This window comes from Chiloscyllium plagiosum, chromosome 2 (assembly GCF_004010195.1).
Source record: "Chiloscyllium plagiosum isolate BGI_BamShark_2017 chromosome 2, ASM401019v2, whole genome shotgun sequence".
In the NCBI taxonomy this organism is placed as follows: Eukaryota; Metazoa; Chordata; class Chondrichthyes; order Orectolobiformes; family Hemiscylliidae; genus Chiloscyllium; species Chiloscyllium plagiosum.
The window spans coordinates 125,579,216-125,605,616 of record NC_057711.1 but is presented as its reverse complement, the minus strand read 5'-3'; the positions used below and the strand labels follow the sequence as shown (position 1 = coordinate 125,605,616).

Below are 26,401 nucleotides of genomic sequence, written 5' to 3'. Positions count from 1 at the left end.
AGGCTTCAATCCACTTCGAAAAGACATCAGCAATAAGCAAAACACATTTATAGCAACTCAACTCATTTCTACAACTCAATGAAGTCCTCTTCAAGGCCGAGATTGATAGATTCTTGTTGTCTAGAGGAATTAAGGGCTACGGGGAGAACGCTGGTAAGTGGAGCTGAAATGCGCATCAGCCATGATTGAATGGCGGAGTGGACTCGATGGGCCGAATGGCCTTACTTCCACTCCTATGTCTTATGGTCTTATGGTCTTATCTGAGGATGGATGTGTCGTCTCAGTTGAAGTGATGTCCTTCCTCATCTGTATGTAAAGAGAATGGCACCCCAAACACTACATTGAACAAACAGGCAGAAAACTAGCCACCAGGACACATGAACATCAACTAGCCACAAAAAGACATGATCCACTCTCACTAATATCCTTACCATAGATGAGGAAGGACATCACTTCAACTGGGACAACACGTCCATCCTAGGACAAGCCAAATAGTGCCATGCATGAGAATTCCCAGAAGTGTGGCATTCCAACCAGAACTCTATCAACAAACACATTGACTTGGATCCCATTTACCATCCCCTGAGAAAAAGAACAGGAAATGACATCATAGCAGGAAATGACATCACCAACCCAAGGAAACCTAAACACATAAAGCAGACCATACCATCAATGGTTCATTTGGAGGCTCACTGATGTTACCTGGTATGATGACGAAATGTCTGAAAATGAACCTTTCCAGCTCAATGAGCAAACCTACATCCAGAACCTCAACCTGAGCTACAAATCTTCTCAAAACTCGCTAACACCAATGAGCACAATATACTAAAACTGGCCAGAAATGGGAAAGCAATGTCATCCGACAGAGTACCACTCGTGAACAGCTGTACTTCCTGCACATATGCCTAAAGAAACAGGTACCACCTAATGTCTTCAATACAAACCTCCCTTTAACACCCCACTAGCCAAAAGAATAGCAGAACAAAATGGCCACAGAATGCTTCAAGAAATGATAAATGATGGCCAGAACAATCAGGAAATTTCAAGTCAAAAATCTTTACCACTAATGCAACAGACCATAAATGGACAGACACAGTACAACTAGCCATAGACATTAGACAGTGACAAACACAGAAAATGAAAGAAAACTGGACCAGCAGAAAAAAAAGAGACAAACTTACACAAAATAACAACACTGACAACAAAGAAGAATGAATAAAAAAACTTATCTGACTGACCCTTAACAGACACTGAAAAAGCCATCTTAGTAATAAGATTAAATTACAACTTGCAGAATGTAGACAAGGAAGATTTCTTAGCAGCATTAGAAACAACACTGAAAGACAAGCAACTCACAGGAGAAACACAACAAACCAACAGACAAAGATTAAGCAGGAAAAATGAAGGAAACACACTCAATACACAAGAAAGAAAAGCACTAGAAAAACTACAAAAACTTGTTATTCTACCTGCAGACAAAGGATGCTTGACAGTCATTTTAAATCAGAGACTGCATTGAGAAAGCGAATGCACTACTTGCAGATACCAACACTTACCAACAAGTGGCAACAGACCTGATCACACAACTAGAGAACTGCATCATAGCCCTATTCAAAAGACTTCAGAAGTCTGTAAAAGTAAATAAGACTGACATCCAGAAAATGAAACCAGATGGATCCAACACACCACATTTCGACAGATTACCCAAAATTCACAAACCCAGGAACCCCCCTCAGATCCATCGTCCCACTACCTGGAACACCAACTTACAGATTGGCCAAGGAACTACACCAAAGACTAAAACACATCATAGAAGACTCATGCCACTCCATCCACTCTACCCAAGAATTCCTGAAGACCATCAAAGACACCAAGTTTGAAGGGGATGGAATAATGGTATCCTTTGATATAACAGCCCTGTTCACATCCATCAACATCAACCTGGCCATGGAAACACTGACTACACTATTAGAAGAATCAAAGACACATACACCAAACACCACCAACTTCATCAGCAAAGACAGTATTGTCAAGCTACTGGACCTATGCCCTACCACCCACTTCAATACCAACAACAAAACCTACAGACAAACCAACAGAACACCCATAGGATCTCCGATATCAGGGTTCTTAGCAGAGGTAGTAATGCAGAGACTCAAACAAACAGCTCTTCTGAACATGCAACCCAAACTTTGGGTCTGCCACATGTATAACACCTTTGTCATCACTAAATACAACAAATTAGAGGAAACATTCAAGACCATCAATAATACTCTTAATACACTAAAGAGGAGGAAAACAACAGCAAACTGCCATTCCTAGATGTCACAGTAGAACGAACAGCCAATGGGGAACTTCAAACCAGCGTCTACAGGAAAACAACATATACGTACCAAAAACTGAACTACAGAAATGCAAAAATGAAGCTGCATTAGAACATTATTTCAATGAGCCACCACACACTGCAGCACAGAGGAACTACAAAGAGCAGAGGCAAATCACCTAATCAAAAAGAACGGGTACCAAATGAACACAGTCCACAGATTTCTCAGCAACAAACCCAAACAAGCAGACAAACATGTCCAGAAACCCTAGCTACTGTCCCCTAAATCAAAGACATCTCGGAAATGACTGCCAGACTACTCAGACATCTTAGCATCATGGTAGTCCAAAACCCACAAATACGCTAAAACAGCGGCTAATGAACTTGAAAGACCCGATACAGAGAATAAGCAAAACTAATGTCATTTACAAAATACCTTGCAAGGATTGTAACAAACACTACATTGGACAAACATGCAGAAAACTAGCCACCAGGATACATGAACATCAACTAGCCACCAAAAGACATGACCCACTCTCACTAGTATCCTTACATACAGATGAGGAAGGACACCACTTTGACTGGAACAGCACATCCATCCTAGGATAAGCCAAACAGAGACACGCACGAGAATTCCAAGAAGCAAGGCATTCCAACAGGAACTTTATCAACAAACACATTGACTTAGATCCTATTTACTGCCCCCTGAGAAAAAGAACAGGAAATGGTGTCACCACAGGAAATGACATTGCCAACCCAAGGAAATATTAACACATAAATAGAAAGAAGGTTATACCACCAATGCTTCATCCAAAGGCTCTCTGATGACATTACCTGTATGGTGACGAAACATCTGAAAACGTTTCTTCCAGCTAAGTGAGTAAATCTACATCCATTTCTTTTTAGGTATGTCTCCAGAAAAAAAAAATGTTCTGCCTGCCTTAAAGCTGCTGCAGAACTTCCCAACAATTAAATATTAGGGAATGCAGTGCGAATACTGCCTTATAACAGATATTGGACTGGGTGCTATCTTGATAAAGGGGATCTGTGTGCATGCATCCTAATGATCTTTATGGGATATTGAACTATAATTCAGCCTTCAGCTAATGATTTGAAGACATCAGTTCAAATCCCACCATGGCAGCTTGAAATCTCATATATAACAAAGTTGGTATTAATAAAGTATTAACAAATATACCACCACCAGATTGTTGCAACAATGCAGTGGATACCCTAATGACTTCCAGGGACATAAATAAATATGCTGCCCTTAGCTGATCTGATCTTTATGGGACTCCATAGCCATAACATCGATTGCAACAACCCTCTGAAATTGCCAAGCAAGGCATTCAGATATCAAGAAGGTGACTCATTAGCAAATAAGAACAGAAAGTGCTCCTATTTCAGTTCTTCAGCATTGGCAGTGCTTTGTTTTTATATGATGTGGAGATGCCGGTGTTGGAGTGGAGGCAACAAGGTCAGAAATCAAACAGCACACAGGGGTGGCATGGTGGCTCAGTGGTTAGCACTGCATCCCCAGGGACCCAGGTTCAATTCCAACCTTGGCTGACAGTCTGTATGGAGTTTACACATTCTCCTTGTGTCTGCATGGGTTTTCTCCCACAATCTAAAGATGTGCTGGTTAGGTGAATTGGCCATGCTAAGTTGTCAAAAGTGTTCAGGGATGTGTAGGTTAGGTGCATTAGTCAGGGGTAAATATTGGAGTAATAGGGTAGGGGAATGGGTCTGGGTGGTTTACTCTTCAGGGGGTCGGTGTGGACTTTTCTACACTGTTGGGATTATATGAGGTTACAATCCAAAAGGTTATTTCACCTGACAAAGGGACAATGCTCTGAAAACTTGTGATTTCAAATAAACCTGTTAGAATATAAGCTGGTGTTGTGCGACCTCTGACATTTTTTTTATCATCACTCCCTGAAAGGCAATTATGGATGGCCAATATATACTGGCCATGCTAGTAATGCCTACATCACATGAGTTATATTTTTAAATGTGCAGAGTAGTCCAAGTTCATTATCTGAAGACTTAGGTTCTTGGCCTCTCAGATCTTCTGTCATTGTTCAAAGTCTCACAACTGAGAGCAAATAACTTTGAAAAGGTTCTGCCCACTTCTAACAATCTCAAAACATTTTCCTTTTATGAGATCAGGATGTTAGCCAATCTAATACTGGGTGCTGGTTTGTGCAGTTAATAAAGATAAGAGAGAATCCTGCTCAAAGCAAGACATAATTTAATGGACACACAGTAACAATTGATATTGGTACCAGGATTAATCCCATACTTTCTTCATGGGGTTTTAACCCATCTCACTATCTTGGCGTTGTACCATTAAAAAAGAGAATTGACACTACAGGTTTGTAGGTCCACTCCCTCTATTCCTCCATCTTCTCCACTTTTCAAACTGCCAGCCGCACTCAACAAATGCTTCCAAACTTTGAATGGCACAACCCCTCACAAATATTGGCACAGAAGCTCCTGGTGAAATGAGCTCATATTTCAAAAACCTATTGGCATTGGGCATTGTTAGTAGTCAGGAGGAGATAATGCTTTGGATGAAAAATATACTTTGGCTGGTCTTATAATCTTTTGCTGCAGAATTTCACTATAGATTAATATGATGTATTAATTATTACTGAATCTGTGCAAAATGTTCAACTGAAGCAATAAATATGAGCTGTAATGGACTAACTAGAGACCAGCCACAAATCACCATATATTTTTGTGCACTGAATGTGTGCTGTTCAAATTAAATTCCTTTTGTCTCTGTAGGTCATGAAGCTAACATATATATTCTCCTACTGGGACTGGCAATAACAATCTTTTAACCACAGAGGTGCTTTAATATTCTTTATTTTCAAAACTGTATACTCTATTTTATGAACTAGCTACATACATTAAAGGAAAACACAATACAACTGGATAATATGCACAAATCAATGGACTTGATAAATCACCCATTTCAAAATCACCCATTTAGTGGGCGGCACGGTGGCACAGTGGTTAGCACTGCTGCCTCACAGCGCCAGAGACCCGGGTTCAATTCCCGACTCAGGCGACTGACTGTGTGGAGTTTGCACATTCTCCCCGTGTCTGCGTGGGTTTCCTCCGGGTGCTCCGGTTTCCTCCCACAGTCACAAAGATGTGCGGGTCAGGTGAATTGGCCATGCTAAATTGCCCGTAGTGTTAGGTTAAAAGGGGTAAATGTAGGGGTATGGGTGGGTTACGCTTCGGCGGGTCGGTGTGGACTTGTTGGGCCGAAGGGCCTGTTTCCACACTGTAAGTAATCTAAGTAATCTAATCTAATCTAAATCTAAAACAAGTGCCACCAGCCTTGAAATAGAGTCATAGAGTCCTACACCATAGGCCCTTTGGCCCAAACTAGTCCATGCCAACCAAAATGTCCCTGCACACTAGCCCTATTTCTCTGCACTTAGCCATATCCTTCTAAACTTTTCCTATCCATATATTTGTCCCAAATGCCTTTTAATGTTGCTAATGTACCCGCCTCAATGACTTCCACTTGCAGCTCATTCCATACGTGTACCACCCTCTTTGTAAAAGAAATTGCCACTCAGGTTCCCTTTTATTCTTTCCCTTCTAACCTTAAACTAATGCCCTCTAATCCTTGATTCCCAAACCCTGGGAAAAAGACTGAGTGCATTCACCCTATCCATGCCTCTCATGATCTTGTACACCTCTATAAAATCCTCCCAAATGTCACCTATGCTCTTAAGAAAATTGTCCTAGTTTGTTCAACCTCTCCCTATAGCTAAGACTATTGATGCTAATTCAATTTTCTCCCCACAGAAGCCGTCAGATACCTATTTAGTTTCTCCACCAATTTCTTTTGTTCCATCTTGGTTCACTCAATGCCCTTTCTGGACAGCATTCTGTCTGCTTAGAAGCATTAATTTGAAACGTGGACCATACGAGTCCACCGGTCATAGAGTCAAAGAGATATACAGCACAGAAACAGACCCTTCGGTCCAACTCGCCCATGCTGACCCGATATCCTAAATTAAACCAATCCCGTTAGCCAGCACTCAGCCATATATCTCTAAATTCTTCCTATTCATATACCCATCCAGATGTCTTTTAAATGTTGTAATTGTACCAGCCTTCACCACTTCCTCTGGCAGCTCATTCCATTCATGCACCACCCTTTGCATGAAAATGTTGCCCCTTAGGTCTCTTTTAAAATTTTTCCCCTCTCACCCTAAACCTATGCCCTTCACGTTTGGACTCTCCTACTCCAAGGAAAAGACCGTGTTTACCCTATCCATCCCCTCGTGATTTCATAAACCTCTATAAGGTCAGCACTCAGCCTCCAATGCTCCAGGGAAAACGGTCCTAGCCTATTCAGCTCCTCCCTGTAGCTCAAACCCTCCAACCCTGGCAACATCTTTGTCACTCTTTTCTGAACCATTTCAAGTTTCACAACAACCTTCTGGTCACCATTGTGAAGCACTCACAAGCCGTTTTAACTGCATTAGGAACTCTCAAACTAGCTCTGTTTAAAACAGTGGGCTTTAGCTTTCAGGGGAGGTGTTCTTTGCTTTTCTCCTTTTGGTAAAAAGTAATAGGAAGCTCTATGGATTGCTTTGGAAGTGTTCAGGTGATTTGCTAGATTAGGTAGGAACTGACTTCTCTTCCAGTTTTGGAGGGCAGAGGGTTTGGTCATCTGCTCACACACAGGACTGTAATTGCTCTGGTAATTGAAGTGTCTTGGTCAGTGATCAGCCTGTCAGAAACACATAGCAGAGACTGCAGAGATGAACTTCTCTTTGCAGGGGAAGACGTGTAGACATTTCCGAGGAAGGTTGTGTCCACCAAGGTCTTTCAGGAAACTCTTCTCCAAACTTCACTTCATTCATGAACAGTGCCTTGAAATGCTGGAGATTCACCAAGGTGATGGTCACAGGACAATGTTTGAATAGGACCTTCAATCCCATAGCAGAGTGAGATGGTGTTAGCTGAAAATATGTTGCTGGAAAAGCGCAGCAGGTCAGGTAGCATTCAAGGAGCAGGGGAATCGATGTTTCGGGCATGAGCCCTTCTTCAGGAATGAGGAAAGTGTGTCCAGCAGGCTAAGATAAAAGGTAGGGAGGAGGGACTTGAGGGAGGGGCGTTGGAAATGCGATTGGTGGAAGGAGGTCAAGGTGAGGGTGATAGGCCGGAGTGGGAGTGGGGGCAGAGCGGTCAGAAAGAAGATTGCAGATTAGGAAGGCGGTGCTGAGTTCGAGGGATTTGACTGAGACAAGGTGGGGGGAGGGGAAATGAGGAAACTGGAGAAATCTGAGTTCATCCTTTGTGGTTGGAGGGTTCCTAGGCGGAAGATGAGACGCTCTTCCTCCAGCCGTCATGTTGCTATGGTCTGGCGATGGAGGAGTCCAAGGACCTGCATGTCCTTGGTGGAGTGGGAGGGGGAGTTGAAGTGTTGAGCCACGGGGTGGTTGGGTTGGTTGGTCCGGATGTCCCAGAGGTGTTCTCTGAAACGTTCCACAAGTAGGCGGCCTGTCTCCCCAATATAGAGGAGGCCACATCGGGTGCAGCGGATGCAGTAAATGATGTGTGTGGAGGTGCAGGTGAATTTGTGGCAGATGTGGAAGGATCCCTTGGGGCCTTGGAGGGAAGTAAGGGGGGAGGTGTGGGCGCAAGTTTTGCATTTCTAAGATGGTGTTACTCATGAAATGGGCATCAACACTGAAAGCAAGTTAGGAGTTCAGAAGGTATATACACAATAACACATTGAGAACACTGAAAATGAGAGTGAGATTGATGGAATGGGCAGCAGATGCTGTCTTCCGTATGGTTGAGGTGACACAGATGTATTTAGCCCATCGGTTCCACTCTGCATACTACAATGCTACATGACTTTGTCTTGCAAGAGTAAGGGAGCAATATCAATGACTGAGTTATACAGTATTTGCACAGTGTGCATGGCATTACTGATTAACTGGAGGACTGAGCAGATTGTGAGACATTGAGGTGAGATTCATCTGCTTAAAAGGATCTGTGGGGATGAGGTGAAGGGTGTGAATATTCTGCCAGAATCCTTACTATTGAGGATTGCTGCAGGTTGATCGATGAGGGAGCAATGCATTGGAAAGTGTCTGAAGTTGGTGTGGTGCTGAGTAGAAGATATCCTTCAGAAAATGCATTGACTGGTTTTGTCCACCCATGTAAGGGAATTGAAATCCTTACAGCACTGTTATCATATCCTTGGAGTCGGATGCAAGGACATGATCTCCCTTGCCAATTAATCTCATTCCCTTTGGAAGTCTTCAAGGGCCCTTGCAGAAACATAACCCGTTGCCGCAACCATGAGTTTCAGCGTTATCAGTTTTTTTTCCCCTGTTGTTTCTTTAACTTGTTTTTACTAGCAGTCAATTGCAGTCCTGGCAGTCAGCAATAGTTTTTCTCTATTCAGCACATCCCTCCTTTAAGACAGTCAGCCTGCCTTTAAGAGCTGCAGGGTAGCTAGAATATTGAATTACACGCAAACTGCTCATCATTCAGCCAGCCAGCTACCTGGAACATGCTTGACTGAAAATGACAATCAGACAAATGAGGCAGCAGGAAAAGTTTGCTAGACAGGACAGGATGCAGACAGTTCACAAATCACAGCCCCGCACATCAGAAAAACGAGGACTCGTTTAAACTTCCTTTGTAAACCCATCAAACTCTAATTGCAGCCTAAATCTCACCAACTTCCAGTTGTAATGCACAGATACATCTGCATTCTAATCCATTCAAATGGCCAAACACATCCCACACCATTTTGTGACTTATTTAAAAATAATGAAATACAGTTAACTTTAATACAAAGCAAGAATTGATTCTTTTGTTTTAACTTTACACTAACAACTGTCAACCTTTGTCCAATTATTCCCTCTATTTAACCACACTTTATCTAAACATTACATTTAATCTTGTCTTATATCATTATGGCACAAGGTAAGAACCAATAAACTTTAAAGCTTTATTGACTAACTTAAAATACTTGGTCTTTAGGGTTGAGATAAAAATGGACTGGAGCAGTTAAGAGTGACCATCAAAATCACTAGACCTTATAGCCAAATTCTCAGAAATACACAAAGGGAATGTGTAATGACTAGGCATGACTACCCCCACTCCACCCCCTCCCCAGAAAAGGCTACTCAAGGGGTAATGACAGGGATATTAAAATTCATAATTTGAAATATAAAGCTCATAATGAAATATTTAAATGCCTGTAGGGACACAACTTCTCGACAGGAGGGATATTTAGAACAAAGACTTAAATACTGTGTGCAAAGAGGAAGAATGGTTCCCCCACTCCGCTTCCCACCGATTGACTATATCAAAAAGCATAACAGGGATACTGTGATAATGGAACATCAATACTCCTTCTGTAAAATTGAATTGATCCTGTTGCGGGCCAATAATCAGGTTTTTCACATATCAGTCCCACCTCCTGTGAGTAGCCATGATACAAGCTGTGATAATTTGCTACAAATATAATAAAGGCATTCAGAAATGTGCAGTAATATCAGGAAGGGTAAAAGGGCTGTCTCTCTCTCTCTCTGGAAGAAAAAAGTGATCAGCCCTGGGTGAATACCGTCGTGAATCAACATCTTTGAAGACACGGAAAACTGCTGTACAACTGTCACCAGAAGAATTGCATCTGAAACACAACACAGAAGAATCAACACATTTCTTTCATCAAAGGATCATGAATGTTTTTATTTCAATTCCTATTCCTGTCAGCTTGCATGTTATTCTGTTTACTTAAATGTCAATACATGCTGTGGTATTTGGGAATTTTAAAAATAATTTTATTCAATGCCTGAGTGAGTTTCAATAAGCTAACTCCTTTCATTCTAATTAACTCAAAGATATCCATGTGGCATTTTCCTAATTTTAATACACATTCAAATGCATATGAAAGTGGGAACTGTAGTGATTGGAATGAGGTCAGCCAGGTGGACCCATAGAATATGAGCTTCCTGATTGAGGGCGTTAACCTGGTCCAATCCAGGAGCCCTGGCTGACAGATATAAACAGGAGTTTCAGAGATTCTGTTCACTTTAGGAGGCAACTCTGAGCTAGCTGAGTTAGTGCCATGTACGTGTAAATAAAGGGTGACATGATGATAGGATATTGGCCTTTGTGCAGATTTCAAGCACGACCACACTTCTAAAGAATTCAAACTCTGTAATAGCAACCTCAGGAAAGAGAGGGGGGGATTTACTCACTACTCTGTATTTGGTCATAACACTGAGCAATGTCTCAAGAGATCATAACATATATTTTATTCTTTAAGAATAGAAATATCGGTTTATTTTAAGCAGTAAAAATGCAGTCATGAATGTATTGTTTCCTATAGGACCTTATGAAGAATTTCATTACTTTCAACATTTGAATCAGTTGACATTAATATGGAAGCCTGGAAAAATAAAGAAAAGGAGTAGATCATTCCACCTTTCAAGCCTGCTCCACGATTCAATGTATCAAAAACTGTAACAAAATATTACCTCAGCTGGCTTTCAAAGGACATAACGACAATCAGAATATTTAAGGGAACACTAGTGTGGTAATAACTGTGCCCTTTCAATATATGTGCTAGCTAAAAACATATAATGGTGCTGAATGTCCTGAGCAGTTCTGTCATAATGTCACAATAGCACAGCAGGAGTGCAAAGAATAGTGAGAAAATAGACCAGGACTTTGATGCACCAGGTTCTGACCTTGGATGTACCTTGTGAATGTTGAGGCGCCTGTCTATTATGAGGCTTATGATGCAAAGAGTGCGAGACTAGAAACAAGGCAAAATCACAATATCTACATTGATTTTCAGTCATCCTTCTGTCATTCTTGCAGCTGAGTCACCCTGAGGTTTAGGGGCTCGGCGTTGGATGCACCCAGCATCTCTAGAGGAAACATCACTTTCATAATGACCTTACCTTTATTGGTGTTTAATAAAATGGCCTTGTTTGCTGTTGATTGCAAGTCCCAGTGTTTAGACCCATTTGCCATTTTTCAGATATGTAGTTGCTTGAGCTTGTACACAGCATTCAGGTCCAGGCTGATAAGTGGCAAGCAATGACCATTTTCACCTCATTCTCCATGGCTTTAGTGCAACGGGAGCTTTTTAAACAATATGCCCTGTGCTTGGTTAAATGCTCTCACGATGTCAAAAGCAGTCACTTTTATTTCGCATATTAAATTTAACCATATTTTCATGTATATGCCAAGATCACAATGAGTGGTCCTGGCAGAAATCAAACTGAAAATCATTGATTATTTTACGTGTGAATAAGTGCTGTTGATAACAGTGTCAATGACACATTTAATGATTTGAGTAGGTTGATGAGATGCCACTTTGGCAGACTGGAATTTCCCTACTTTTTGTGGAAACACAAAAGTACCGGTCGATTTTTCACTTTTTCAAGTGCATATGTGTGCTGAAGCTGCACAGGAACGACGTATACAGGGACGTGAACAGTCAGAACCATGGGTGTATAACATCACCGTTATCAAGTCCTATACTGCCACATTGTTTGTTCTATCCTGCACAAGAAACCACTTGTTACTGAAGACTGGGATTTATGATGATAAAGATGACAGAAGGAGGCTGAGTTGGATGTGTGTGTGTGTGCGTGCGTGTGTGTGTGTCAATGACATCTAGAAGAAGGTGTGCAATTGTACATGTATGTAAACTAATACAATGAATTTATACTAACCCTAAATATTCTAAGAAGGACTACTTGTAGATATTATGCCAGCATAAATACTTGAAACACTTTGAAATTGAATACTTGAAATTCAATATCCTGACGTGCTACTTCAATTCAACTCTTTATTCCTTGTGAAGTATACAACTGGGGAATGTTACCACAACTGTACAGATCGGTGAGACCACATATGGAGTGCTGTGAGCAGTTTCTATTTCAGAAAAGATATTTCATTTAAGGCAGCTCTGGGTGGGTTAACTAGGATGATCTATGTTATGGAGGGATTGTCTTGTGAACAAAAGTTAAACAGCTTGGGACTCTACCTATTGGACTTTAGAAGAATGAGATGTGATCTCATTGGAGCCCACAGGATTCTTGAGGGGTTTGACAGGGTAAATACTGAGAGAATGTTCCATTATGGGAGAGGCTAGGAGCAGAAGACATTGTCTCAGAATAAGGGGGCAGCAATTTAAGACTAAGTTGAGGAGGAATTTCTTCTCTGAGAGGGTTTTAGCCTTTGGAACCTCTTACCACATAGACAGCTGTGGGGGCAGAGTCTTTATATGTGTTTAAGGTTGAAATAGATACATAGATTCTTGATCAGTAGACAACTGAGGATTATGAAAAAAGTGCATGCAAGGAAGCGTGAGGAGTATCAGATCAACCATGATCGTATTGAATAGCAGAATGTGCTCAGGGGACCAAATGGCCTACGCCTATTCCTATTCCTTATGGCCTAACATCGAGGCTGTTGCTATGTCAATGTATGGAGCTGGAGAAATTGAGGAATTAATCCCAATGCACATGTTGAATACTCACCTCAATTTTACTTAATATATGAAATTGTACAGTGGAGGATATAACAATTGCTTCCAACTTTCACCTATTCTGATTACACTAAGCTTTTATGAAATTACATATTGTCACTTTTATTAATTCAAGCAATCACCTCTCATTCTATAAGACAGCTTCCTGTTCAAAATTTAAACAAGGTACGAAAAGCATCAGATAATAATGTGTAGTTGAATGTGTTATCTTGCATTTAGCACTCAAATAATCGTAGCACCGACAACAGGGACTAATCCATCAAAAATCCTTTGCAAAGGAGAAACATATTGGTCAGACCAAAGTGGACTGAAAGGAAAATTGTTTGAACAAGCTGCTTTACTTCGTGGTCCAGTGGTTACTGAGCACTGACTTGAAGCCTGGCTCCAGTCATTTCATACATCACTGGAAGTGTTGAAAGTAAGCCAAACTCTTTTCATTCCTAAAAGGCTTTTTCCTTCCAGTTCTGCTGTTTCTCCTGTGCAATTAACTGGGAAGCAGCACATCAGATTGATGCCTGGCAATGTGCCAGATAGAGAGAATATGGCTAGTTTGAAGAACATTTCAGTCCTGTTAAATCTGGCCCTTGATGTCCTATGTCAAGTTGTGTACATTAACGTTTTTATTTTATCTTTCATCATTCTGCTAAGTCATTGATAAATTATACATTTAAATTATGAGAAGTTACTATAATTAAATATTGCACTGTCTAGCCTCTGTCTTTTAGATGGTGAAGTAGATAATCAGCAGTGTTGGTGCTTAGTTTGATGCCTGAGAACAAATCGTGAATTATGTGTAGGATGCCAGGTAAAATTGAATTTGAATTGACATTGGCATTTTGAGATACTGGTTGCAGCTCAGTGCCTTTTAACATGGGTGTAGATTTAGATAATCTCGAGGTTCATGCACATACAAAGAGAAAAACAATAGAGACCGATCCTTACAGGAGGAAGCCATTCAGGCCATAATGTCATAGCTAACCCACTGCAAATGTTATCCAACCAGTCCAATTTCCTCACATCTTGCCTTAGACCTCCAAAACTTTTCTTTTCATGTTCTTACTCAATACCTTTTGAAAACCCCTGATTGAAACTGCCTCCAACTCACTCTCTGGCAATGCGTTCTAGGTCCCAGCTATTCAATGCACAATACTGTTTTCCTCATGTCATCACTGTTTCTTTTGCCTAATTAACCTTACATTGATCTCCTCTAATACTTGATGCCTCCGCTAATAAGGACAATTCTCTCTCTGCACTGTTAAGGTTCCTCATGATTTTGAATACCCTGAATGAACTCCCCTCTTCCTCTTCTCTTCTCCACGGAGAACAACTCCGACTTCTCCAATTTATCCACATAACAGAAATCACGCAACACTGAAACGATTACTATAATTGTTTTCTACATGCCACCATCCCCCTTCAAAGCTCAATAAAGTGCTGTCACTTGAATTGTAAGCAATAGTGACTTGAGGCAAAGCCAGAGTTATAATGTTTCCCATAGCCTCCTTGCTTTTGTACGGTATTTTAAAAACCAAAATCCTATCTAACTTTTCATCTACTTTTCTAATCTATCCTGCAACCAGTCATGATATACGCTGGTGTCTCTGATACTGCATCCCCTTTAGACTTGTGCCCTTTATCTTGTCTTGCATCTGATCATTATTACCACTCCACTTCCACCAGCCTATCTATTTTCTTTTGAAGTCTCACTATCCACAATTTGAGATGCTTCCATTTTTCCCTTTCATCTGCAAATTATGAAGGAGGAGTCAAAGTCTAATCATTAAAATAGACAGAGGAAACAATTGTTCCGGTACAAAAGAAAATCCCTGGGAGCCCCATAGAATAACTTGCTCCAGTCCAGAACACAATTTTTTACTACTGTTCTCTGTTTCCTCTCACTCAGCCAAGTTCATAGCAATGGGTTTCAACATCATTATAAAAGCTATTAAGTGAAATTTTATCAGAACCCTTTTCAAGTACCATGTTTACAGCATGTCACTCAACAAGCCTTTCTGCCACCTCATTAAACAATTGAAACAAGTTAATTAAGTACATTTTTTCCTTAACAAATCTGTTGTCTTTTCTTAACTAATTGTCAGTTTTTCAAGTGTGAGCCGTAACTTTTTGGTCTTCATAGCTTAAACTACAATTCAGGTATAGGAATTATGAGAAATAATTTTTAACAACTCAAAAACCAAATTATACACAAATGTCTTTTCTTAGATTAGATAGAAAAACCAGTTGAAATGTGTTACACTCATTGGTCATAATCTGGAAGAAATTAAAGCCAGTGAGCAGTCACCTCCTTTAGATTGTGTTCTTTAGCAACTGATGAATTTGTATACATGTAATGGCAAGTCAATCCTTACAATATTTATATATTTTCTTACCAAAGTGGGCATGGGTGTTACAATACTATCCCCATTAAAATCTTGACTAAGTTGTAACTGTCCAAGACTATTGATCTGCCTTAGACCATTTTCTGAATCAAACTTGATTGCGGAATCAGATTTTCTATCATTCAAAATGCTAGCACTGAAAATTATGAGAAAGACTGGTCTGAGCCATGGCGAACTGCATGCCATGAATCTCACTCCAGATAAACAAACAAACAAACCCCACGAACTGCAAATGTATTTTAATAAAAATTGTGAATTTCAGTTTAGATTATTTTGTTTATTCCACTAAAATAAAGCAAAGAATTGTGGACACTGCCGATCTAAAACAAACTGAAACAGAACTTGCTGGAAAAATTCAGCTGGTCTGACATTAGTTGTGAAGAGAATACAGAGTTAATGTTTCAAGTCCTGTGACCCATCTTCAGTTCTCAGCCTGTTTGACCAGATGAGTGCCATGGCTATTTTAAGTCTGTGTTTGTTTTTCCTTTTTAAGACCAATCAATTCATGAGAGTCTCAGGTATTAAAGTCAGATGATGGAATTCAGTCAATAGTTCTTTTTGTCATCATTATCACGATCATAGGAATTGCAGAGGGAAATATAAAATGAAGAAAGGCAACAAATGAATATGAAAAGGTATTGGCTGTTAACATAAAACTGAATTTATAGTTTTATATCAGAGAAAGAGAAAGTGGGGTCAATCAGAGAGAGAAGAAAGGGATGAGAACTTTCCATCTATCGTTGTCAAAGTGAAGAATCCATGAATGGCATAGTCTGGTGAAGGTAAATGAAGCACTCAATCAGCTAAAATAATTAAGAGGAGGTATCCCATAAGCTGGATGCACTTATAGCTGATAAGTCCAGGAACAAGCAAAACATTATGAAGGAAATGATGAAAGAAGTTGGAGTGGCATAAGTTATAATCTTCAAATTCTCTCTGTATATTGGAGTGACAATGTGTACTGGAGAATGGTAAATATAAGATCTTTCTTCAAAGAAAACAATAAGGCTAAACTCAGGAATAACTGTGTGGTCAGTTTAACCTTGGCAGTGGAAAACATTTACAAACAATGATCCAGGAAAAGATTAACACTCACTTGTGAAAGAAACAATAATATTGTTTTAATTGAAATTTAAGATTTAGATTCCATGGATAATTAAACCTGGGATCATCTATTCATTAAATTAAATGATCTAATAACATGTTTGCTGGACAGAAACTGGCAAACTCTACCAGCAAGCTTTGCAAGACTGATGTATTGTTTGAAGTGAGCCCTTTAGGCCCCAAGCTACCTAGAGATGAAAGTCTATGTCTTCCCATCCAGCAGGTCCAAAGACCAATCAGGCTCCTGCCTTCCCAGTTGCCAAAGTTGGAACTGGACTTAAATAAGCAGGAAACAGAGAAAGAAAAAAATTACTGGGGTTGTATATTGATGACCGGAGTGAAACATAACCGTTCACTTTTGTAAATATATACTCACCTCCATGGTTAAAATATTTGTTGTAAAGTTTTTATTTTGCTGCTGGACTTTATTGAGTTGCACACATTAGACAGGCAAGTATCCTCTTCAGATATCTCAAGGGCCAAACACTGTCCATCTCTCAAAAGCAATTGACTCCTTGACTGCCGGCAGCATGTGGCATCACACTGTGCGACTCTACTGTGCAATTGTTGACTGCAGCCAGAGCCTTGCACTTTAATGCAGACAACACCAACATTATACGGAATGTACAGGGAATAGGATATGATCTGCTCTACTCAAATTATCTTAACTTACTCCTGCCTGGTCAGTAGGAGTACAGAACATATCTCTTGAGGTGATGTTTCGTTCTATCACTTTTCGAGGGAATGTGTTGTCTTTCAAAGCTGGGCTGTGTGCCACAGGAAGTTGCACGTCAGGAAAACTTAGCAGTCTACGCAAACATTGACAGAATGCTGAAAGAGAGACGCTTTAGGATTGTGTCCCAAACTTACTACCTGTCATGAGAGAGTTAACTGCACAACACTCAGACATCATAAAATAAACAAAGAACTGCAAGATTCTGAAACAAAAGCAGAAATCGCTGGAGAAACTTAACGGGTCTCGCAACATCTGTGGAGAAGAGCAGCATTAACATTTTTAGTCCAGTGACCCTTCAGAACTAAAACTCAAATATCATACGCTGACTTAAAATCTGCCTTACCTTCATGCCAATTAATGTTAGTGTCCTCTCTTGCTGATTGCTGACCTGTAAAGGGCAGATACTTGAAAGAGGGATCATCCAAAGATGCCAAGCGTAGAATCATGTGCTAAAGAAAATAATTATGTCCTTGGTGGTGATGGGAAGACCGTGCAATGAAATTCACTGTGTTGGTTGTCTGTGAAGGTACCTGCATCCAGTCAAGCCAATCTAAGGAAGATGTTGCCCAAGTACCATGAGAACATTACCTGCTCCACCAGGGGCCCGAACATTTTAGACCATTGCTACACCAATGTGAAGGATGTCTACAGCTCCATCCCCCGCCCTCATTTCAGGAACTCCGACCACAATGCCATGTTTCTTCTCCTGACTTACAGGCAAAAGCTCAAGCAGGAGACTCCCTCACATATACAGGCCCAGTGCTGGTCAGAGGAGGCAGAGGATCAACTCTGGTGCTGCCTGGAATTGGCTAATTGGACCATGTTCAAACAGGCCGCAGGTACCTTGGACGCCACCACCGTCACAGACTTTACCAGCAAGTGTGTGGAGGACTTTAAATTGAGGAAGTCAATCCAGGTGTTCCCCAACAGGAAACTCTGGATGAATCAGGACATACAGAAACTGCTAAAAGCCTGGCGTGAGGCCTTCGGATCAAGAGACCCACTCAAATACAAAGAATCCATGTATGACCTTTGCAGAGCCATTAAGGCAGCCAAGGATCAATACCTTTCCAAACTAGGGATCCAGACAGACACCTGACGACTATGGCAGGGACTGAATGACATCGCAGGTTCTAAAAAGAGACAGTGCAAGGTAACAGATGATGACATATCCTTCCTAGATCGTCTCAACGCCTTCTATGCTCACTTTGAACAGAATTTCAGCGGAGAGGTAACAACTATTCCGACAAGTCCTGACGAACCTATCCCAACAGTCACTGCATCAGAGATCAGATCAGCTTTCCTTTGCATGAATCCAAGGAAAGTGATGGGACCAGAGAGAGTACCAGGTTGTACACTCAGGGCATGCGCCGATCAACTGGCAGAGGTCTAAACAGACGTCTTCAAGCTCTCCCTGCAGCAGGCCACTATCCCTGCCTGTTTCAAGGGGGCTAACATCATCCCTGTGCCTAAGAAGGCTCATGCAGCATGTCTCAATGACTACCGCCCAGTGGCCCTCATTTCAGTGGTCATGAAGTGCTTTGAAAGGCTGGTCATGGCATTAATCAACTCCAGCCTCCCCACTACTCTTGACCCACTCCAATTTGCCTATCGAACCAACAGATCCGCATCAAATGCCATATCACTTGCCCCTCACTCCTCCCGAGAACATCTTGACACCAAGAACAGCTACGTAAGAATCCTACTCATTGACTACAGTTCAGCTTTCAACACTATTAACTCCTCGAGACTGATTACTAAACTCAGTGATCTCAGCATAAGCCCGACTCTCTTCAACTGGATCCTCAGTTTCCTGACTCATAGGCCACGATCAGTGAAGACTGGGGACAATATTTCATTGTCACTAACACTTAATACTGGAGCCCCCAGGGGTGAGTACTCAGCCCCCTAATGTACTCACTGTATACCCATGAATGTGTCACCAAATACAGACTAATGTCATTTACAAGTTCGCTGATGACACCACCATAGTCGGTCGAATCTTAGATGGTGACGAAACAGACTACAGACGGGAGGTGGAAGATGTGGAAAAATGATGCACTGAGAACAACCTAGTTCTGAATGCCAGCAAAGCCAAGGAACTCATTATTGACTTTCGGCGGGATGTTACACATTAAGAGCAGAGAGGTTTGGAACAAGTTAAGAGTGTCAAGCTCCTGGGAGTGGTTATCCACAACAAGCTTTCTTGGACTCTTCATGTGGATGCACTGGTAACAAAGGCCCAACAACATCTCTTCTTCCTGAGGCAGTTGAGGAAATTTGGCATGACAGTGAATACCCTTGCCAATTTTTATAGGTACACCATCGAGAGCATTCTGTCTGGATGTATCACTACCTGGTATGGCAACTGTACCATTCAAGATCGGAGGTGGTTACAGAGAGAGGTGAACTTGGCCCAGACAATTACAAAGGCCAACCCCCTATCTATAGAATGCATCTACCAAGCCCACTGTCAAGGAAAGGCTGCCAGCATTCTTAAAGATCCATCCCATCCTGGCAATGTTTTTCTACAACCTCTGCCATTGAGGAGAAGGTACAGAAGCCTGAACACATGTACCAGCTGGTTTTGTAACAGTTTCTACCCTATCATTGTTAGAATAGTGAATGGACTCACAAAATTTTAACATTCGCCTGTACCTGTGTATTGTTTTTTGCTGCTGTTTACCTATTATTTACTATCTATGCTGTTTAAATATGTGATCTTCCTGTATTGCTCACAAGACAAAGCTTTTCACTGGGCCTCGGTACACATGACAATAAATTCAATTCAATTCAATTCATCCCCACAGGGAGTCGCCTCTCTTTGGCCGACTCTAGCATCTTCTATCCATTTGAGACTTTTGTCCTCTATCCCACTGTTATCTTCACTCTTCCTGTTTTGGGCTAAGAATTCTCACTCTAATTTTATCTCAGAGACCATCCTGGTGAGTTCTATTTTTAAAAGGTTTGGTTAGAGCTTTTATTTTCAATAAGCTAGTTTATCCTTTTACATAAATTATATCTTATAATTAGACAACTATAACATGAGCAGCATTCTTCCAATATTCAATAGGTCTGCCTCTATTTGAGAAGAGAAAGCAAAGTTAACATTTTGTCCCTTTCTTCAGAAGAAGCACTGGACCTGAAGTGTTAACTCTGCTTTCTCTCCTCAATTACTACAAGCCCTGCTGAGCTTGTCCAGCAATTTCTGCGTTTGATTCTGATTTTCAGCATCCACAATTATTTTTCTCGTTTAGTATTCTTCCAGTATTGAATTATTTCAATTGTTGCAGTAATGCAGAAACTACAGCACTCACTGTGTTTCCTGAAGTGTTGAGATTAACTTAATATTGATTCTTGTCTTGCCTGTTTGCAGCTGGTCCTCTCCTGAATGATACCAAAGTTGTTAAGAACCTTGCAGCATCCTCCATTGTTACATTATACTTCAGAGATCTGGGGACCCAGATAAGTTGGATTACGGTAAGACATAATGGCATCACAGTGGTCAGAACCATGAAAGGAGAATGTGGAACATCTTCCTTTGCTTAAAGTGCTAACTAGTACTCTAGAATTATATATTTTATGTTTGCTTTAATGAGGGTGATGTTTCCTTCCCACCTAGCATGGTTGCATGATGGTCAGGTAATATTTTGAATAACATGCTCCAGAAATCCACCAAGAAATAACCATTATTATCCCAAATGTATATGTTCTAAATCCGTCGATTTGACATAATCATGCAATATGGATTGGTAAATCAATAATGTCGACTTTTTAAACTTGTACCAAAGATTATGCATAAAATTAATTGAGAGACTGTATGTATACATGTCTGACTTTGACCAGTATTGCTTTAAATTGAGTTCAAGTCATGGGGTTATATATCACATCAAGTCTAGAGTCATGGAGTCATACAGCACAGAAACAGACCCTTCAGTTCAACAAGTCCATGCCCACCGTAATCCCAAACTAAATGAGTCCCACACGTCTATGCTTGGCCCATATCTCTGATAAAGGCAATAGGAGAAGGTCACCTATCCCATGTAGCCTGTTCGATATAATTATGGTGTATTCTGCATCAGGTTGAGATACCATTCACCATGAGGTTCCATATATGGTCTGGAGAGGGATGAAAAGCTAAATCAAAGTTCTCTGGTCAATAAGGGGAAATAAATATTTGTAACTTACTTGTAAGTTATAGGCCTCAGTCATCATGTGGGACTTTTGTCACACCTCTTCTTCCACAAGTTTATGTGTATTTCCTTTCATGGCAATACACTTCACTGTGCAACATGCTGCAAACCATTTCAAATTGTTATTCCAGCAGCATCAAATAATGCCAAACGCTGGAAACATTGGAGGTGAATTTTCAGGCTTAATTTTAAGTTTCTCCAGTAATAGCTCCAGAAAAATAACAGAAGTTCTACTTAATCCTTAAAAATTATATTGTAAGTTTTCTGCTGTATCTGATTAATTTTCCGGGGTTGAGAGGGGTAAGTCCCCAATGTCTCAGGAGGCTAGTTATTCACATTGATGAATTATATTCTCATGACACTATGCAGGTCTATGGTTCTAGGCTCTGTGAGTTCTGCAGAAGTATAGTCAATATATCTGCAGCAGTTAATTCTTACTTCGCAGTGCTAATCTTGTATTCTGTCTTCAAGTGAATGCATGATAAACACCCCCCTGAAAAGCAAACATTGCTTTGGTTAGGTTTAGACTCACAAAGTCATAGAGATGTACAGCATGGAAAAGAACCCTTCTGTCCCACTCATCCATGCTGAGCAGATATCCTAAATTAATCTAGTCCCATTAGTCAGCATTTGACCCACGTCCAGGAGAAAGTGAGTACTGCAGATGTTGGAGATCAGAGTCAAAAAGTGTGGCGCTGGAAAAGCACAGCCAGTTAGGCTGCATCCGAGGAGCAGGAGATTAGGTGTTTCAAGCATAAGCTCTTCATCAGGAATGCGTCACATTTGTGATGAACAGCTTATGCTCGAAATGTCGACTTTCCTGTTCCTCAAATGCTGCCTACCAGCTGTGATTTTCCAATGCCACATTTTTTGACTTTGACCCATATCCCTCTAAACCCTTCCCATTCGTGTACCCATACAGATGCCTTTTAAATGTTGTAATTGTACTAGCAGTCACCACTTCCTATTTGGGAAATATATATAGCTTCTCTAGAATCAGATTGTAGAATCCAAACTGAACATCAGTGGGTTTTTTTTTGACAGGATACACCTGGGCAATTTCCCATCTTGTCAGGTGGATGCCACTGTTTTAACTTTACTGGAAAGTCTCAGTTAATGGAGTGCAGCTAATTCTGGAGCAGCAGTCTTCATAACTACTGCTTGAATGTTATCAGGGCACCTAGTCTTTGCAGAATCCACTGTCTTTAGCTTTTCCATGATATCATGTAGAGTGAATCAAATTGGCTCAAGACTGGTATCTGTGATGCTGAGAATCTCAGGAGGATGCTGTAATGGACCATCCGCTCAGTATTCAAGTTGAAGGTTCTTTCAAATGCACTGTGAGCTCCCTCATCATTGAGGGGTGTGTGTTAGGTGATCCTCCAGTGAATTGTTTAACTACATCACACCTCAGCAGTGTCAGTGCTGCAGAGATTAGGCATAATTGCTTTGCTGTCACATGCTGCTTTTGCTGCTGGTTAATTCCGTGTTATAGCTTCACCATGTTGACACTTGACTGTCTAGTATCATGTCTGAATGAACTCCTGCATTCTCCCAAGAACCAGGATTGTTCCCCTGGCTAAGCATTAATGGTAAAGTGGACCATGAGTTTACAGATTGCAGCTGAGTACAATTCTGCTGCTGTTGGTAACCTACAAATGGATGCCAATTCTTGTGTTATTTGATTGTTTATGAAATCAATTTCATTCAACATGATAACTATTGGTTTGGAAAACTATTTAATTCATCATAACATGATTAAGGATATCCTCAGTGCCAAGGGGGAATTTTGTTTCCACAAAAATTGTGCGGTTATCAGATCTATTGACATTGTAAGACAGATTTGTGACAGGTACATTTTATCCTGTTGCTGGCTCCGTCATCACCTATCGTAAGTCCAATCATGTCCCTTAATATTCATCAGTTTTATCAGCAGTGGCACAATCAAATCACTCTGATTTATTGATATTGAAGTTCCCATCACAGTACAGTATACATTCTGTGCCCTGTCTCCCTAATTGCATCATCCAACATGTAGAAATATTGAATTATCAACTGAATGTGAGTTATAGATGGTAACCAGCAGGAGGAATCCTTGCTCATGTTTGACTTGATGCCATTTGAACTCATGGCGTGCAAAGTCAACACAAAATGCTCACAAGGCAACTTCCTTCTGACTGTATACAACTGTGCCATTCTATCCTGCTGGCAAGTCAGGACCTGTCCAGGTCTGGTAGTAGTGCTATCATGGATATTATCTGTAAAGTATGATTCCATTCTGTATCAGCTTGTTGCTTGAGGAACCCATGTGCCAGCTCTCCCAACTTGACCACAACCTCCCCGATGTTTAGTCTTCACAGTGTTGACAGTTCTCTGTGTGCCATTGCCATTTCCAGCAACTCGCTTAATGCTGTGTGACCTGTCTGATCTCATTCCTGTTATTTGACTTTGTACCAAGTTGATTCAACTGAGTGACTCACCAGGTAATTTCAGTGGACAGTTATGAATTAACCTCATTACTATGGAATTGGAGTTACATATAGACCAGACTGGGGAAGAATGGCAGATTTCCCGTCTTCCCTAAAATGCATTGGTGTACGAGATGGGCTTTTATGATAATTGTTTCATAGTCAACATTAGACTTTCTTTTCTTCAGTTTCGGAATTTTTAAAAATTCAACTTCCACTATCTGCCATGATGGCATTCAAATCATATCCTGAAGCATTAGCCAGTGTATCTCCCAATGACAATATTACTACATCACCACATAACCATATCCCTTAGCAGATAGAATTCTGAAGTTTCATATTGTCTTTTGTTGATGATTTATCCTTTATCCGAACATCCAAAACCCAAAAAGCTCAAAAATCTGAGGTTGTTTTGTGAAGTATTTTTTCTCATTAACAAGGTTGTTTGGCAAGCAAACAGTTAACCCAAGTCGACACCCACTTGATGTGTGTCACTCAGATGCAATGTGCGGGGTGTGACACACACGTTCTTAGTTGGAAGTCTGCTTCTCCAGTAAGATTCTTAAAAATTTCACCATTAAACTCTCACTATTCTGAAACCCAAAAAATTCCGAATTCCGAAAAACAGCTGGTCCCGAGCATGCAAGCAAACAGTTAACCCAAGTCAACACCCACTTGATGTGTGTCACTCAGATGCAATGTGGGGGGTGTGATACACACGTTCTTAGTTTGAAGTCTGCTTCTCCAGTAAGATTCTTAAAAATTTCACCATTAAACTCTCACTATTCTGAAACCCAAAAAATTCCGAATTCCGAAAAACAGCTGGTCCCGAGCATTTCTGATAAAGGATCTTCTACCTGTACACAAGTTGAATGGTAAATGTTCAATTATTTTCATTGTTACTGTACTGAAAAGGCATTTTTGGTTCAAATATTAATGTAATTGCAGTGAATATTTTAGGTAGGCCACATTTGGAGTGTTGTGTGCAGTTCTAATTGCCACACAAGAGGAAGGATGTGGAGGCTTTGGAGAGGGAGCCAAGAGGTTGATCAGGATGCTGCCTGGATTGGATTGCATTAGCTATCATGAGAAGTTGGGCAAACATGGATTGTTTTTGCCAGTATGCCAGAGGCTGAGGGGTGGTCTGATAGAAGTATATAAAATTATGAGAGGAATGGGTTGGGTGGATAGTCAAAATCTTTTCGCAGCGTGGAAATGTCAAACAATGGAAGGCATAGATTTCAGGTGAGAGGGAAAAAATTTAAAGGAGGTGTGCGAGGCAAGTTTTTTTTAATGCAGAGGGTGCTGGGAGCCTGGAATATACTGCCAGAAGAGGTGGTAGATACGAATACAACAGTAACATTTAGGAGGCAGAGTGAGAGACACATGAGTAGACAGGGCATATACAGACCATGCACAGTCGGTTGGGATTCGTTGAGAATAGCATCACAGTCAGCACAGACTCAGTGGACAGAAGGGTCTGTTCTGTGCTGTACTATTCTGTGTTCTGATATAGTCTTGTGTTTGCGCAATATTGTGTGTCTGGTATAATGAGCTTTGCCACTCCAGCTGGTGTTTGATGCCGCAAATGAACCTGATATATACTGACAAGTAGCAGAATGGGCCATCTGTCATCTCAATGATGCATGATTGAACATTATACTACCTGATTCACGTGATGCTTCGTTTTGGTACCTGGAAGCAGCAGGTAGCAAGGAGGTTAAGAGCAGAGTGCAACGTGAATATTAGTGTGTCCAGGTGTGTTGCTGACAGGAACTCACAAGGTCTTACATGCTGTTCTTCAGCCAAAACACAAAGGTGTCATATAATCCAGAGTCCTAAAGTTGACATCTTACAATGCAAATCCTTCAGGGCCATTGTTTGCTGTAGTGATTGTTTCTGCTCCTCTGAACTATTCAGCATTGACAGATTTAATATGTCATGCATGCTACTTTATGAAAAGACTTTACCTTTTGGCAATGTTTCTTGCTCTTCTGGAAACCAGAACTCTCTCAGACTCCTTCCGGGCTGCGACATCTGTCCTGTTTTATAGAAATAAACAAAATGTAGGAATTAAATTCTAATTAACACTACATTCATGCAGATAATAATAAAATTGATCAAAGATTAGCATCCATTACAAATTAGTATTTTAGGTTCAGGAGTAGGAACAAAAGATTACAGCTGAAATTCCTCAAGTTGTAATGCCAGAGTTATGCCTTAGTGGTCCCCTTCAAGTTTAACCTTCTTGACAGAATTGATGATTCATAGAAAGGTGTCTCAATCACGTGGCCTGCAGCTGCTCACCCCACCATAGTCACTTGTATGGCATCCATCGAGTTATTATCCAGCAACCATTTGGTCCATATTCAGCATTCACCTGCCATTTCCAGTGTCTCTCTGCCCCATATTCAGCACTCAACGTTTAGCGCCCCTATGTCATGTAGAGCTCACACCTGCACCTGGGGCATTGAAATAGCAGGTATGGAAGATCATCACGGGTAATGGGAATATATTTCTTGGTAATCCACATTTCACTCAACTGAAAAATGGGGGATAAAGTGATGAATTTTCTTCTTAGCAAAATTTAAGTGGTTATGGACCTAGTCCACAT

The 26,401-nt window shown here is 40.8% G+C and overlaps 1 protein-coding gene across 2 annotated transcripts in view; it reads left to right on the top strand.

Annotated features, from left to right (window-relative positions):
• Positions 1-26,401, top strand: part of LOC122563775 (trans-2,3-enoyl-CoA reductase-like) — a 134,756-nt gene that overhangs the window by 58,929 nt on the left and 49,426 nt on the right. For both annotated transcript variants that reach the window (XM_043718005.1, XM_043717998.1), the window contains exon 4: positions 20,503-20,606. In XM_043718005.1, coding sequence (XP_043573940.1) covers positions 20,503-20,606 — 104 coding nt within the window. The remainder of the gene's footprint in view (positions 1-20,502; positions 20,607-26,401) is intronic.